The sequence below is a fragment of the Cetorhinus maximus genome, chromosome 2, assembly GCF_964194155.1.
Source record: "Cetorhinus maximus chromosome 2, sCetMax3.hap1.1, whole genome shotgun sequence".
NCBI classification, from domain to species: Eukaryota; Metazoa; Chordata; class Chondrichthyes; order Lamniformes; family Cetorhinidae; genus Cetorhinus; species Cetorhinus maximus.
The window spans coordinates 177,043,066-177,057,438 of record NC_135880.1 but is presented as its reverse complement, the minus strand read 5'-3'; the positions used below and the strand labels follow the sequence as shown (position 1 = coordinate 177,057,438).

The following is a 14,373-nucleotide window of genomic DNA, read 5'->3' as shown; positions in this document are numbered from 1 at the left end:
CTGTTTAAAGAGGAGCTGTTTTTATTTCAAAAATGTGAGAAAAGACACTGGCCAAAGATAGCTACCAATAGTCACCTGATGTCTGGTATTGTAAGTTGACCACTCTTCTGGGAAATTCCTATATTGATTGCATTGCATACCTGCCCTGACACACCTGGAGGGGTGGCGGGGGTTGGGGGTGGGTCGTTGTTGAGGTGGGGAGGTTGTGTCAAGGTCCACTTCAAAAGGGGACTCTCGAAAGGAAGGCATTAAAAATGCAAAGTGCTGGACTTTAATCAGCTATAATTCAGTCAAGACAATGGTAATTCCTAACCAGCCAGATACACTCAACAGACACTCAAAACCCCCTTGTGGAGAATGAAATAACCCCACTTCCTGTTGGTTTCTATGATCTTGAAATGTGTCAAAAGTTTCTGAGATGAAAGATCAAAAATGTGATTACTTGGTCTACAACAATGACTGCAAGACATGTTAATTGATTTGCTGTCTTGGAATATATAGACAGGAGTTTTTAGAGCTTGTTTTGCCAAGCCATAAACAGAGAGAAGTCATCAAAGTCATCTGTAAAAACTTTCCAAAAGAGCAGTAAGGAATCTTTCTCTCTTAAGAAGCAAAACAATCATACATGGCCTTGGTGAGAGCACACCTGGAGTAGTGTGTGCAGTTTGATCTCCTTACCTAAAGAAGTACATACTTGCCTGAGAGGGAATACAATGAAGGACTGGACTGATTCCTGGGATGAGAGGGTAGTCCTTTGAGGAGAGATTGAATGGAATGATCTTATATTGCCTAGAATTTAGAGAGGTGCAAAATCCTTAAGGGGTTTAACAGGGTAGACGCTGAGAGGCTGAGAGGATGGGTTACAATGATAAACGTTTTCTGCTCTGAAAGATTTTTGAGCTCTTATAAGTGAGTTGGGCAATGTTACAAATAAAAATAAGCAATATTTATGCATCTTAAGATACGCCCAGGAAGAAATTTGGGTGAATAACCGAATACTAATGATCAGCATCTGTACGGTGTGGAACACTGGCAGTGAGTTACAACACAGCCAGAGACAAACAGCTGTGGGGATGTTGGATTAATGGTGTTTGAATGTCAGGACAACTGTATGTTTATTGCTTTAAATTGAATGCCTTAAATCAAATGTGTTTATTTTATTCTTTTAAATGAAATATTCTTATCATGATAGAAGGTCTGATGGTTAAATTCATGGTTGAAGATTATAGAGATGTACAATCAGGAATGATCTAACTACTTGACAGAACACAATGGTTCCTGTGCAGTGATCAGCTGATGAATATAAATGGAATGCAATATTGGAGTAACAGCTTTGAATTTTCACTAGATTTCCTTAGAGGATCAGGGAGAAATTACACAAAAGTTTAAACTTTCTGGAAATCTTATCCCTGCTTTTTTTTTAACATGCGATGGGAGGTGACTCGATTACATTGAATCTTTGCTGGTAACTTTGACACTGCCTGTTGGAAACACCTCGATGGGACAGTAATTATTTTCTTCCACTGGCAAAATGAAAGCTGAATGTTCATGACAAAAGAACCATTTGAGGAAATAGTCATTTGGTGGTACAGAACTTGAGTATTGCTGAAAAAAAAATTTTGTCGAAGCTTTTCACCTTGCACTCATCAGGACAATCACAAGAATAGGAATGTCAGGGGAAGCAACAGCTTTATACTGTATGAGAAGAGAGTGCTGATTGGTTGGTAAGTGGACTCTGATTGGTAGAGACGTTGCCATGGAGAATGCACCAGTTGATGGTGACTGACTGTTAACTGCCAAACATTGTTTGAAATTTAAACCAGGCAGCTTGACTCTGATTGGTCAAGGCATTGCCCTGAGGAATGGACCAGTGAATGGCTATTATGTATTTCGTTTAGCTGAAACAGGTGCAATGTGTGTACATGTTCTTTCTGTCTGCATAGAACAGGGCCCTGTGTATTAATATGTGTAGCTTTCAGTTACATTTGAGGAATTTTTTTTTTACACACAGTGAGTTATTATGATCTGGAATGCACTCTGTCAAAAAGGGGAGTAAAACAGATTCAATAGTAACTTTTAAAAGGAATTAGATAAATGCATTTGTTGCATGGGATATACAGCACAGAAACAAACCATTGGGCCCAACCAGTCCATGCTTGTTTATCCTCCACTCAAGGCTCCACCCATCCTTCTTCATATTTGGGGAGGTGATGGTATAGTGGTATTGTCACAGGACTAGTGATCCAGAGACCCAGGGTAATGCTATGGGGACCTGGGTTCGAATCCTGCCACAGCAGATGGTGGAATTCAAATTCAATAAAAATATGGAATTAAAAGTCTAATGATGACCATGAAACCATTGTTGTAAAAATCCATCTAGTTCACTAATGCCCTTTAGGGAAAGGAATCTGCCATCCTTACCTGGTCTGGCCTACATGTGACTCCAGACCCGATGAAGCCTCATGGCATCAGGTCAAACATGGGCAAGGAAACCTCCTGCTGATTACCACGTACCGCCCTCCCTCAGCTGATGAATCAGTGCTCCTCATATTGAACACCACTTGGAGGAAGCACTGAGGGTGGCAAGGGTGCAGAATGTACTCTGGGTGTGGGAATTCAATGTCCACCACCAAGAGTGGCTCAGTAGCACCACTACTGACCGAGCTGGCTGAGTCCTAACTGATATAGCTGCTAGACTGGGTCTGTGACAGGTGGTGAGGGAAAAACATATATGACCTCATCCTCACCAACCTGCTTGCCACAGGTGCATCTGTCCATGATAGTATCAGTAGGAGTGACCTCTGCACAGTTGTTGTGGAGACAAAGTCTTGTCTTCACATTGAGGATATGCTCCATCGTGTGTGTGGCACTACCACTGTGCGAAATGGGATAGATTTCAAACAGATCTAGCAACTCAAGACTGGGCATCCATGAAGTGCTGTGGGCCATCAGCAGCAGCAGAATTGTACTCAAACACAATCTGTAACCTCATGGCCTGACATATCCCCCACTCTACCATTACCATCAAACCAGGGGATCAACCCTGGTTCAGTGAAGAGTGCAGGAGGGCATGCCAGGAGCAGCACCAGGCATACCTAAAAGTGAGGTGTCAACCTGGTGAAGCTATAACACAGGATTACTTATGTGCCAAATAGCATAAGCAGCAAGTGATGTACAGAGCTAAGCAATCCCACAACCAACGGATCAGATCTAAGCTCTGCAGTCCTGCCACATCCAGTTGTGAATGGTGGTGGATAATTAAACAACTCACTGGAGGAGGAGGCTCCACAAACATCCCCATCCTTAATGATGGAGGAGCCCAGCACATCAGTGCAAAAGATAAGGATGAATTTGCTACAATCTTCAGCCAGAAGTGCCAAGTGGATGATCCATCTCAGCCTCCTCCGAAGGTCTCCAACGTCACAGATGCCAGTATTCAGCCAAATCGATTCACTCCACGTGATATCAAGAAACGGCTGATGGCACTGGATACTACAAAGGTATGGGCCCTGACAATATTTTGGCAATAGTACTGAAGACTTGTGGTCCAGAACTTGCCGTGTCCCTAGCCAAGCTGTTCCAGTACAGCTACAACACTGGCATCTACCTGGCTATGTGGAAAATTGCCCAGGTATGTCCTGTACACAAAAAGCAGAACAACAGTAAAGTTATGGAAGGTATCATCAACAGTGCTATCAAGCGGCACTTGCTTAGCAATAACCTGCTCACTGATGCCCAGTTTAGGTTCTGCCAGGGCCACTCAGCTCCTGATCTCATTACAGCCTTGGTTCAAACATGGACAAAAGAGCTGAACACCTGAGGTGAGGTGGGAGTGACTGCCCTTTGCAACAAGGCAGCATTTGACCAAGTGTGGCATCAAGGAGCCCTAGCAAAACTGGAGCCAATGGGGATCAGGGGAAAAACTCTCCACTGGTTGGAGTCATACCTAGCACAATGGAAGATGGCTGTGGTTGTTGGTCATCAATCATCTCAGCTCCAGGACATCACTGCAGGAGTTCCTCAGGGTAGTGTCCTCAGCCCACCCATCTTCAGCTGCTACATCAATGACCGCCCTTCCATCATAAGGTCAGAAGTGGGGATGTTCGCTGATGATCGCACAATGTTGAGCACCATTCGCGACTCCTCAGATACTGAAGCAGTCCATGTCCAAATGTAGCAAGACCTGGACAATATCCAGGCTTGGGCTGACAAGTGGCAAGTAACATTCGTGCCACACAAGTGTCAGGCAATGACCATCTCCAACAAGAGAGAATCCAACCATCGCCCCTTGATGGTCAATGGCATTACCATCACTGAATCCCCTACTATCAACATCCTGGGGGTTATCATTGACCAGAAACTAAACTGGACTAGCCATATAAATACTGTGGCTACAAGAGCAGGTAAGAGGCTAAAAATAGTGTAATGAGTAACTCACCTCCTGACTCCCCAAAGCCTGTCCACCATTTACAAGGCACAAGTCTGGAGTGTGTTGGAATACTCTCCACTTGCCTCAATGAGTGCAGCTCCTTCAACACTCAAGAAGCTTGACACCATCCAGGACAAAGCCGCCCACTTGATTGGCACCCTATCTACAAACATTCACTCCCTCCACCACCGACACATAGTAGCAGCAGTGTGTACGATCTACAAGATGCACTGCAGGAATTCACCAAGGCTCCTTTGACAGCATCTTCCAAACCCACGACCACTACCATCTAGAAGGACAAGGGCAGCAGATAGATGGGAACACCACCAGCTGGAATTTCCCCTCCAAGCCACTCACCATCCTGACTTGGAAATATATCACCGTTCCTTCACTGTTGCTGGGTCAAAATCCTGGAACTCTCTTCCTAACAGCATTGTGGGTGTACCTACACCACAGGGACTACAGCGGTTCAAGAAGGCAGCTCACCACCACCTTCTCAAGGGCAACTGGGATGGACAATAAATGCTGGCCCAGCCAGTGAAACCCACATCCCGTGAATGAATAAAAAAAAATCTCATCCTCTCAGCATATCCTTCTATTCCTTTCTCCCTTGTGTGTTTATTTATTCTTCCATGGGATGTGGGTGTCACTGGCAAGGCCAGAATTTGTTGCCCATCCCTAATTGCCCATGAACAGAGGGGCTTGCATGGCCATTTCAGAGGGCATTAGAGAGTCAACCATATCACTGTGGGTCTGGAGTCACATGTAGGCCAGACCAGGTGAGGACGACAGATTTCCTTCCCTAAAGGATATTAGTGAATCAGATGGGATTTTATGACAATCAGTGTTAGTTGTCACGGTCACCATTACTGAGACTAGCTTTATAATTCCAAATTTTATCAACTGAATTGAAATTTAAACCCAGCTATCATGGTGGGTTTTGAACCCATGCCCCCAAAGAATTAGCTTAAGCCTTGAGATCACTAATGCAGTGACATTACCACTACTCCCGCTGCTGCCCCTTAAATGCATTAATCCTATTCACCTCAGCCATTCCCTGTGGTAGTGAGCTCCAGATTCTCACCACTCTCCATGAATGGTCATAAAGCAGGTGGGAGAAAATGAGGAGAGGAGAGGTAGAAAACCTAGTTGAAGAGAAAGGTCCTTCAATCAGTGAAGTGGGCCAAATTGGCTGAGAGAGTAACTGTCCGTAAGAAAGTGGTGGGAATATGGGATGAGAAATAAGTTAGCTTCACTGGATAGGAGGCTGCATGGATGACATTATGGCTAGAGCAGGTCTTGGAGGCAGGAAAAGGTGAGATCATAGAAAGAGTTGAAAATGAGGACAAGAAGATAGAGAACCAGTGGAGATTAACAAGGACAGTGGCAATGAGAGTGTATGAGAACATGAATCATGGCATTCTAAGTGATTATAGATACACAGAGGTCAGCAATAAAGTTCAGCTTCAAAATAATAGATTACATTAACACCCACCTCATGAAAACAACTGGCAAGACCTGACAATCTATCACTTACTCACTGACCTTAATCGAATAGTTTTAATGCTGCTCTACAACTAGCCAGGAAAGGTGCGGGGGAGGCAGCTTGGTGACAGGTCATCCGATCTTCTCTCAATCCTCACAGGAAAGCATACTAACAGAAATGAGGGACCAAGGGAAGTTGAGGAACAGACAATTAAACCCCATGGTCTTGAAATGACAGTGCAAGGTGATGCAAGGAAAGGGAACATTCAGCTGCAAATTCGTAAGCTACTCATCCTATATCTGAATATTCAAATTCAAACAAAATATTGAATTCAGAAATAGCAATTCTTTTGTTGCTGTTTTAATAGAAGTATTCACCCTTTAAGAAACAGGGAGTGGTTATTACTTCCATTGATATAACAGACAAGGTAATTGGATATTTATACTCATGGGCAACGCTGGCATTTGTTGCCCATTCCTAATTGCGCTAGATCTGAGTGACTTGCTCAGCCATTTCAGGGGCCCTGTCTGCCCTCTCAGATGGCATATCAAAATCTCCTGCCACTGCTTTGAAGAAGAGCAGGGCAGTCCTCCTTGGCTACCCCCATATCCGCTAGAGTTTAGAGGAATGGAAGGCGATCTTATTGAAACATATAAGGTCCTGAGAGGACTTAACAGGGGGATGCTGAAAGGGTGTTTCCCCATGTGGGGCAGGCTAGAATTTGGGAACACAGTTTAAAATTAAGGGATTGCCCATTTAAGACGCAGATGAGGAGAATTTTTTTCTCTCAAAGGGTTGAGTGTCTTTGGAACTCTCTGCCCCAGAGAGCAGTGGAGGCAGGGTCATTGAATGTTTTTGAGGCAGAGGTAGGTAAATTCTTGACTAACAAGGGAGTCAAAGGTTATCGTGGGTAGGCGGGAATGTGGATTTGAGGCCACAATCAGATCGGCCATGGTCTTATTAAATGGGGGAGCAGGGTGTAAGGGGCTAATGGCTTACTTCTGCTCCTAATTCATATGCTCACTTGCCCTGGCTAATATGTATGCAATTGTGCACTGCCTGCAAATTTCTATGAATTAAAAAAGACTTGCATTTATATAGCACCTTCCGTGACCACATGCCCCAAAGAATTTAACAGCCGATAAAGTATTTTCGAAGTGTAGTCACTGTTTGAATGTAATAAAAACAGCAGCCAATGTACGCACAGCAAGCTCCCACAAATGGCAATGAGATAATAATTTGGTTTTTGTTTTAGATATTGCTGAAAAGAGACTCATGCTCTTGAAGGTTTTCATCCTGCACTCGCAGACAGCGCGTTTGCCCTGATGAGCACAAGATGAAAAGGATCAGCAACATGTCTCTCTTTCCTGCAGTATTCAAATTCTATACTACTAAGCGGTTATTTTATTTTTCGGTGTTGAGGAATAAATATTGGCCAGGGCATTGAGGAGAACTTCCCTGTTCTTCTTCAAAATAATGCCATTGGGATCTTTTACACGCACCCCGAGCAACACCTTATACAAAAGACAGCTCCTCCAACACTACAGCACTCCTTCAATGCAGCATTGGGGGTATCAGCTCAGCTCTCTGGACTAAAACTTAAACCAACAACCTTTTCACCTGGAGCCAAAAGTGCTGCCCACTGATCCCGAGCTGGCACCTTTATTTTGTTTGCTATTTTCATGGTAACAATATCCTCTTGTCCTCTAATATTGCACCAAACAACTTTAATTCAAATAAAAGCAAAAAAGTGCGGATGCTGGAAATCCAAAACAAAAATAAAAATACCTGGGAAAACTCAGCAGGTCTAGCAGCATCTGTTGAAGAGTCATACGGACTCGAAACATTAACTGTGTTCCTTTCCGCAGATGCTGCAGACCTGCTGAGTTTTTCCAGGTATTTTTATTTTAACTTTAATTCAGAAGCCGGTTACTGTCCGAAGCTCACTGAAGGGTCCAGGCTTTGTATAAGTTACGATTCAGCAGCTCCAAGAGCTGGCTATGTCTGTAAATTACATTCTGCTGTGGATCTGGCTAAGAGATTAGAAATGATTGTATTATCACCCCTCACAGCCAGGCAATTCAAAGGCTTGTGAGTCAGCACACAATGTGTGACTGTCAACCCTTCCCATATCAGATTTATACAGCCCATGTGGTCAGACTACAGTTCTTGCAAGCGGATGTGTTGCTTCCCCAAGCCAGCGTGAACAGACAAAGACAGCATCAACCATAACAATAACAATTTAAATAGCATCATTAACAAAGTAAAATGTCCCAAGGAGCTTCACAGGAGCATCATCAAACAAAATTTGCCTCTGAACCACTGAAGGAGATATTTCCTAGGAGAGGTGACTAAAACCTTGGTCAAAGCGGGAGGAACGTCTGAAAAGAGGTGGGAGAGGTTTAGGGAGGTAATTCCGGTGCGCAAAAGGCCAGGATTGGAGAAGCGCAGGGATTTTCCAGGTTTGTGGGGCTGGCAGAGGTTACGCTGATAGTGAGGGCTGAGGGACTTAAAATTGAGAGAGTCCAGGTTGGTCAAAGGGCACAGGGGTGACGGGCGACGGAGCTTGGTGTGATTTAGGATATGGGCAACAGAGTTTGGGATGATCTCAAAGCCTTTCCATAGCATACGTGTCTAAGATGAGGACTGCAATTTCACTGAACCATGAGCTAAAGCAATAAAGGTTTATAATGTAAATTACACTGTTCCTGGGAGGAGGGGAGCATTTTCCCCTCATACCCCTCAATGCCAGTGGATCATTCACATTCAACCTTTTTAACTTTTCAGCCTTACACTCCTCTCATGCCAAATGGCCAACTGACTAACTTTCCTATCCTCTCTGAGAAGCGAATGGTAAACAGGAGGGTGCCTTACTGCAGCCTGCTGGAAAGCTCCCTTGGTGTAGGTGCCACCTCCCCTGTAGCTGATGGCAGGGATCTCCTCATTCAGCAGAGAGCACTTGTGCTGGTGGTACTGGGGGGCTGAGATGTAGTCGACCCTGGGCACGACGTTGCTCCTGGACGAGAAGGTCACGATCGCCACCCGGGTGGCAGACGGCACCACCGGGAAGTCCGAGAGCAGCTTCTTGACGAACTTCAGCTCGTTGTCGAAATTGACACTGCCCACGCTGGAGGACTCGTCCACCAGGAAGACCAAATCCAGGTTCAGGCTTTTCTCTCTCAGCTTGCGCACGTTCCGCTTGAAGACTGAGCCCAGCTTCAGTACCCTGTTGGTGCCCGTGCCCAAGCTGTTGCGATGCTCTTTCAACTCAAAGGTCTTCCCTTTTAAGATGCCCCTCTGGAAAGCAAATGGGAGATAGGAAGCCACACAGCAAGCAGCGTGAAGAAACAAGATGAGGGTTACAGCCTGTCGCATTATTTAACAAAGTAAACACAAGACAGGAAAAGAATAAAGTTAATAATTCAATCTTCCCGAAATCTCCCAGGGCTTTCTACAGTTTCTTCTGCAAGACGGACACAGGGAGAACAATGTCTCTCTCTCCAAATCCTCCCTTATAACTGCACTTTCTCAGGAGAGCAGTACAAGGAGTCAGGTTGTGATAGGATGAAACTTTTGAGTGTCTTTCTGACACTAAAGCAGTAAAGGAGAGGGGCGGGCTTTTTTAAAAAAAAACCGCTGGAGTAACTGAGATTCCTTGTCGCTGTTACTTATGCGTCAAGCTATCAGCATTCCCAAAAAAAACATCAGCACAAACTTCCTGATTGATCCCATATGTCTGGCAGACCTAGTAACCAAGAGTGCCATTTTAATTGAAAACACTTTGGCTACTTTTGAGTCCCAATTGTTAAATAGCTCAGCTTCACCTTGGACAATGGTACTTCTTCCTGTTGGCTTCTGCTAAGCAGTCGAGAAGGTATTTTTTTAATTAAACCAAATGTGACTTTGATGAATGTGCTCAACTCCCAATCGATGCAGAGGATAACTAGAGCTGAAGATTGACACATTCCATTAAACACAGGCACTTTAAGCAGCCCTTTCAAAACATGTTTTATTTCTTACTATTACTTTTGCCCTATACATGCTAGCAAACAGCTTTAGGGACTGAATGAGGAATGAGTTTGATTTTTTTTAAAAAACTACATCAGCTGCTAAATCTGGCTAGAAAACTCAAAAATCTCGCTTCGGACTATAGCATTGCTATGAAAGGGATTGCAGTCAGGATTATTTCCAAATCGACTAGATTTGCAAACTAAATGTGTTTCCAACAATACAAAGACTTTAATTTTTATAGCCCTTTTCTCCTACAGCCTCAGGACGTCCCAAAGCGCTTTACAGCCTAACGTCGTACTTTTGAAGTGTAGTCCTGTAATGTAGGAAATGCAACAACCAATTTGCACACAGCAAGCTCCCATGAATAGCGACAAATGACCAAGTAATCTGCTTTTGTGATGATGTTTAATGGCTAAATGTTAGTCAGGACACCAGGGAGAACTCCACTGCTCTTTCACGAAATAGCGCCATGGGATCCTTATGTGATCCTGAGAGACCCTTGGTTTAACATCTCATTCAAATGACTGCACCTCAGACAGTGCAGCATTCCCTGAGCGCTACATTGGGAGTGTCAGCCTGGAATATGTTGTCATAAATCCTGCTCAGCGCTGCCGGGGTGGGGGGCGGGAGGAGCTCGAGCACGGAAGTTGGCGCGTGCCTGGGGGGAGGTGCACACAGTAAAAGCTCCTTGAGGCACGGAGTTGCCTCAGGGAGCTAAGGATTTTCCAAATCGCTGCAACGCGTGTTTCACGCTGGCTGGCCGTTAATTGGCCGGCCGGCATGAAATCCATGTCGGGGTCCGATCGCGGGCGAGGTTGTCTTGACGACTGCTTCCGGGCCTGCCCGCTGCGCTGCCCAACGAGAGCAAAATTCTGTCCAGGTGATTGTCTGGATTTCCTGTGACTGGGTTAGGAGATGATCCCATTCACACTCCTCCAAGGTCGTCAGCTTTGCTGGGTTTGCGAGGCAGGCTGACTCCATTTTAATGGCTTTGGAAAGTATAAGTTTACGGTCACGCTTATGTTCAGCCATCTTAGAAACAAGTTACTGGAATGTGGTTTCAGTCTTTTGAAAGTCAGTGATTTTCGGCCAGTAAATACATCAAGCCATTTTTGATATAAAGCCGGGATTTATGACAACATATTCCAGGCTGACACTCCCGATGTAGCGCTCAGGGAATGCTGCACTGTCTGAGGTGCAGTCATTTGAAAAAATAAAGATATTAAAAATGTTAAAAAACATGCCCCCTCGTGTCACTCTGTCACATGAACAGAGACATGTTAGAGATGAGTGCAAAAAGGTTTTTTTTTATATATAATCACTGGTTAAAACCTCAACCCACCCATGGATGAGGTTTCGCCAAAATTGCAAAAGGCTGCTTGGCCTTTTGCCTGCCCGCTTACCGAAAAATTACTTCATTAAGGGCCCAATGTTATCGTGTGTCATTTTACGCTCGTTCAAGTGCAATATTCTGCCCATGGTGTATTCACCTGGGTGGGGACTATGCATTAGATGTAATCACCTCTGACAATAAACTCTACCTGAGAAAGGAATTCGCCCAGCCATAATCTAGCCATGTAAAGTATAGACCTGGAATCCACTAGCCATGTCCATGTTTGGGTAACTGAGCAGCTGAAGAGAGACGATTCTGGGACAAGCCAGTTAACCTTATTTTAACAAACTGTTTTTCTGCAGGCTCCAATGACAGAAGCTGAAGAGACTCCAGAGAAGCTGGACCCCTGAGTGGGCCACTCTCTCTCTTTCTCTCTCACTCTCACTCTATCGTGCCTGCAAATTTGAACCCTGTCTGATGATTGACTATCCACCTACTGCAGGCAGTCATTTATGAATTAAACAGCAGTCACTGACTCCATAAGAACAAATATAAATCATCTATTAATGTATTTAAATCATCTCAATGCCGGATCAGTAAAGACCACCAAGCCCAGCCTGAAACTATCCTATTCATCAGCCTACAAGACTCATATACCTTTAACTTCTGTTGGACTCTAAAAAGACTGCTTAAACTATCCTCTCATGCTGTAACTTACTGGTGTGTGTGTGTCTGTGTGCATCTCCATGTATGAGCCTTGAGTGTGTATGAGCGTGAAAGTTGGAGCATTTTTTATTATTTTTATTAGATCGGGTTAAGTGCAATAAATATTGTTCTCTTGTCATTTTAAAACTTAAAGGAAACCTGTCTATGTGTGTCTTTTACAGTCACAGCAGTTAAACAGTTAAACAATCATTCAATTGGCAAGCATATCCTCTTGAAAAAAACCTGTTGTGGTCAAACGAGGAGTGGAAAAAGAGGAGAACCATTCTATCCCTCCTCAATTGATCGTAACAACGTCTTTAAACAATTTTTATTTTACAAAACAGAGAGATATGACTTGGAATTCCAATTAAGCACAATAACAGTTTTAACCACTTAAATTGATAAATATTTGGATGTTCCCTCTATATTTTTACATATGATTAGCAAACTATAATTTTCTATTGCATAAGTAGTATTATTTGAATTTTTAGTTTAGGTACAGTTCCTTTCTTGATAAGCTGGATCAAGATCAAAATACCAGTTTTGATCGACACTTCAGAATGTACAAATTCCACAACATTCCCCTGGCAAAATTGAAGTCAATAGAATCAAGAGGAAAACTTTCCACTGGTCGGACTCAGGCCAAGCACAAAGAAGATGGTTATGACGGTTGGAAATCGATCATCTCAGCCCCAGGACTTGTTGGATGAGTTTATCAGGGTAGTGTCCTAGATACAGGCATCTCCAGCTGCTTTGTTATTCACCTTCCCTCTATCAGAAGGTCAGGAGTGGGGATGTTCGCTGATAATTGCAGAGTGTTCAGTAACATTCACAACTCCTCAGATACTAAACTAATCCCTCCACAACTGGGGCACAGTGGCAGCAGCGTGTACCATTTATAAGATGCAATACAGCAACTTGCTAAGCCTCCTCTGATGTTTCCGAGAATGGGAGGTCATGAAAACATGTATAATCCTTATATTATTTGACAGGGTAGATGTTGAGAAGCTGTTAGCCCTGTTTGGAGAGTCTAGAAAAAGGGGACTGTCTTGAAATAAGAGGTTAGCCATTTTGGACTGAGATGAGGAGAAATTTCTTCACTTGGGGAGTTGTGAATCTTTGGAGTTCTCTACCCCAGAGAGCTGTGGATGCTCCGTCATTGAGTAAATTCAGGACTGTCGATAGATTTTTGCACACTAAGGAAATCTGGGAATAGGGCAGGAAAACGTCAAAGATCACTCATGGCCTTATGGAATGGTGCAGCAGGTTCGAGGAGCCATACAGCCTACTGCTGCTCTTATTTATTATTTTCTAATGGCTTACTAAGAGATAAAGCAACCTCTGGGAATAACTTACGAACTGAGACAGTACGAGCTGCTGTTTCAACAGGCACTGTGTGTTTTCTGCAGCAATATAACAGCACCAGGTCAAAAATCTCTACAGTATAAAGAAAAGCAAATGGAGAATTTGTTTGAAATTGCATTCATTTGTTTATTTTCATTCCTGTGATCCTGGTTGGATGAGAGTTTTAAAACTGAGCATTGCTGGACTATAAGTCGCAGTAGGTCAGCAAAGCACAGGGCACCCGGGGAGGGGAGAGGTTGCGCTGGATAAACTGCTGCCAGTTAGGATATGGGCGGCAGAGTTTCGGGTGAGCTTAGGTTTACGGAGGTTGCTTCGAAGTGGGATATCAGCCAGGAGAGCTTTTCAATTGTCAAGGCCTGGAGATAACAAGAGCATGGATGAGGCTTTCAGCAACAGATCAGCTGAAGCAGGGTCGGAAGTGGGTAACGTTACAGAGCTGGAAGTAGACAGTCTTGGTAACGGAGACGATGTGAGGTCAGATAATAGTGGAATGTTGATTTTCCATTGTGTCTCAACTTGACAAAAACGGGAATTATCCTAATTGCTGCAGTACCTGAAGAATCCTGCTTCAGACACCATGAAGTCAGCTTCGTCGACTTGAGTATATTAACAGCAAGTCTTTATTAACAACACGTAACTGTGTACGTATCTGCAGTAGTGGGTACAGGTATGGAGCTGACTCCATCCTAGGCCTTTACACATCTCTGTCCATCTGTAAACTGACCCTGGCTCTGGGTCATGTGCCTTCTTACATCACTGTGTGAGCGATACTGTACTCGAGTCCCACATTAACCCTGTATGTACTAGACCCTACCACTACAGTACCCAGTAAATTGGAGAATGTAGGAAGACTCAAAATTTAAAAGAAAGGTCTTAATTTCTTAATAAGACTATAATAAAAAGGAATTAAATGTGGAGATCTAATCCATTAAGCCTATCTGATTGTTCTCATTCAGGATCTGTACTTTGGTTCCTTCCCTCTCTGTCGCTGAATTGGGAATTATTTCAATTCCACATTGAGAACTTCCCAGCACTTGCAGCGTT

The 14,373-nt window shown here is 43.8% G+C and overlaps 1 protein-coding gene across 1 annotated transcript in view; it reads right to left on the bottom strand.

The window, feature by feature from the left end:
* svep1 (sushi, von Willebrand factor type A, EGF and pentraxin domain containing 1) overlaps positions 1-9,381 on the bottom strand; it is a 229,044-nt gene extending 219,663 nt beyond the window's left edge. Inside the window, exon 1 of the mRNA XM_078529199.1 lies at positions 8,790-9,381. Within this exon, the coding sequence (XP_078385325.1) occupies positions 8,790-9,290 (501 nt within the window). The 5' untranslated portion in view covers positions 9,291-9,381. The remainder of the gene's footprint in view (positions 1-8,789) is intronic.
* Between the last annotated feature and the right edge of the window lie 4,992 nt (positions 9,382-14,373).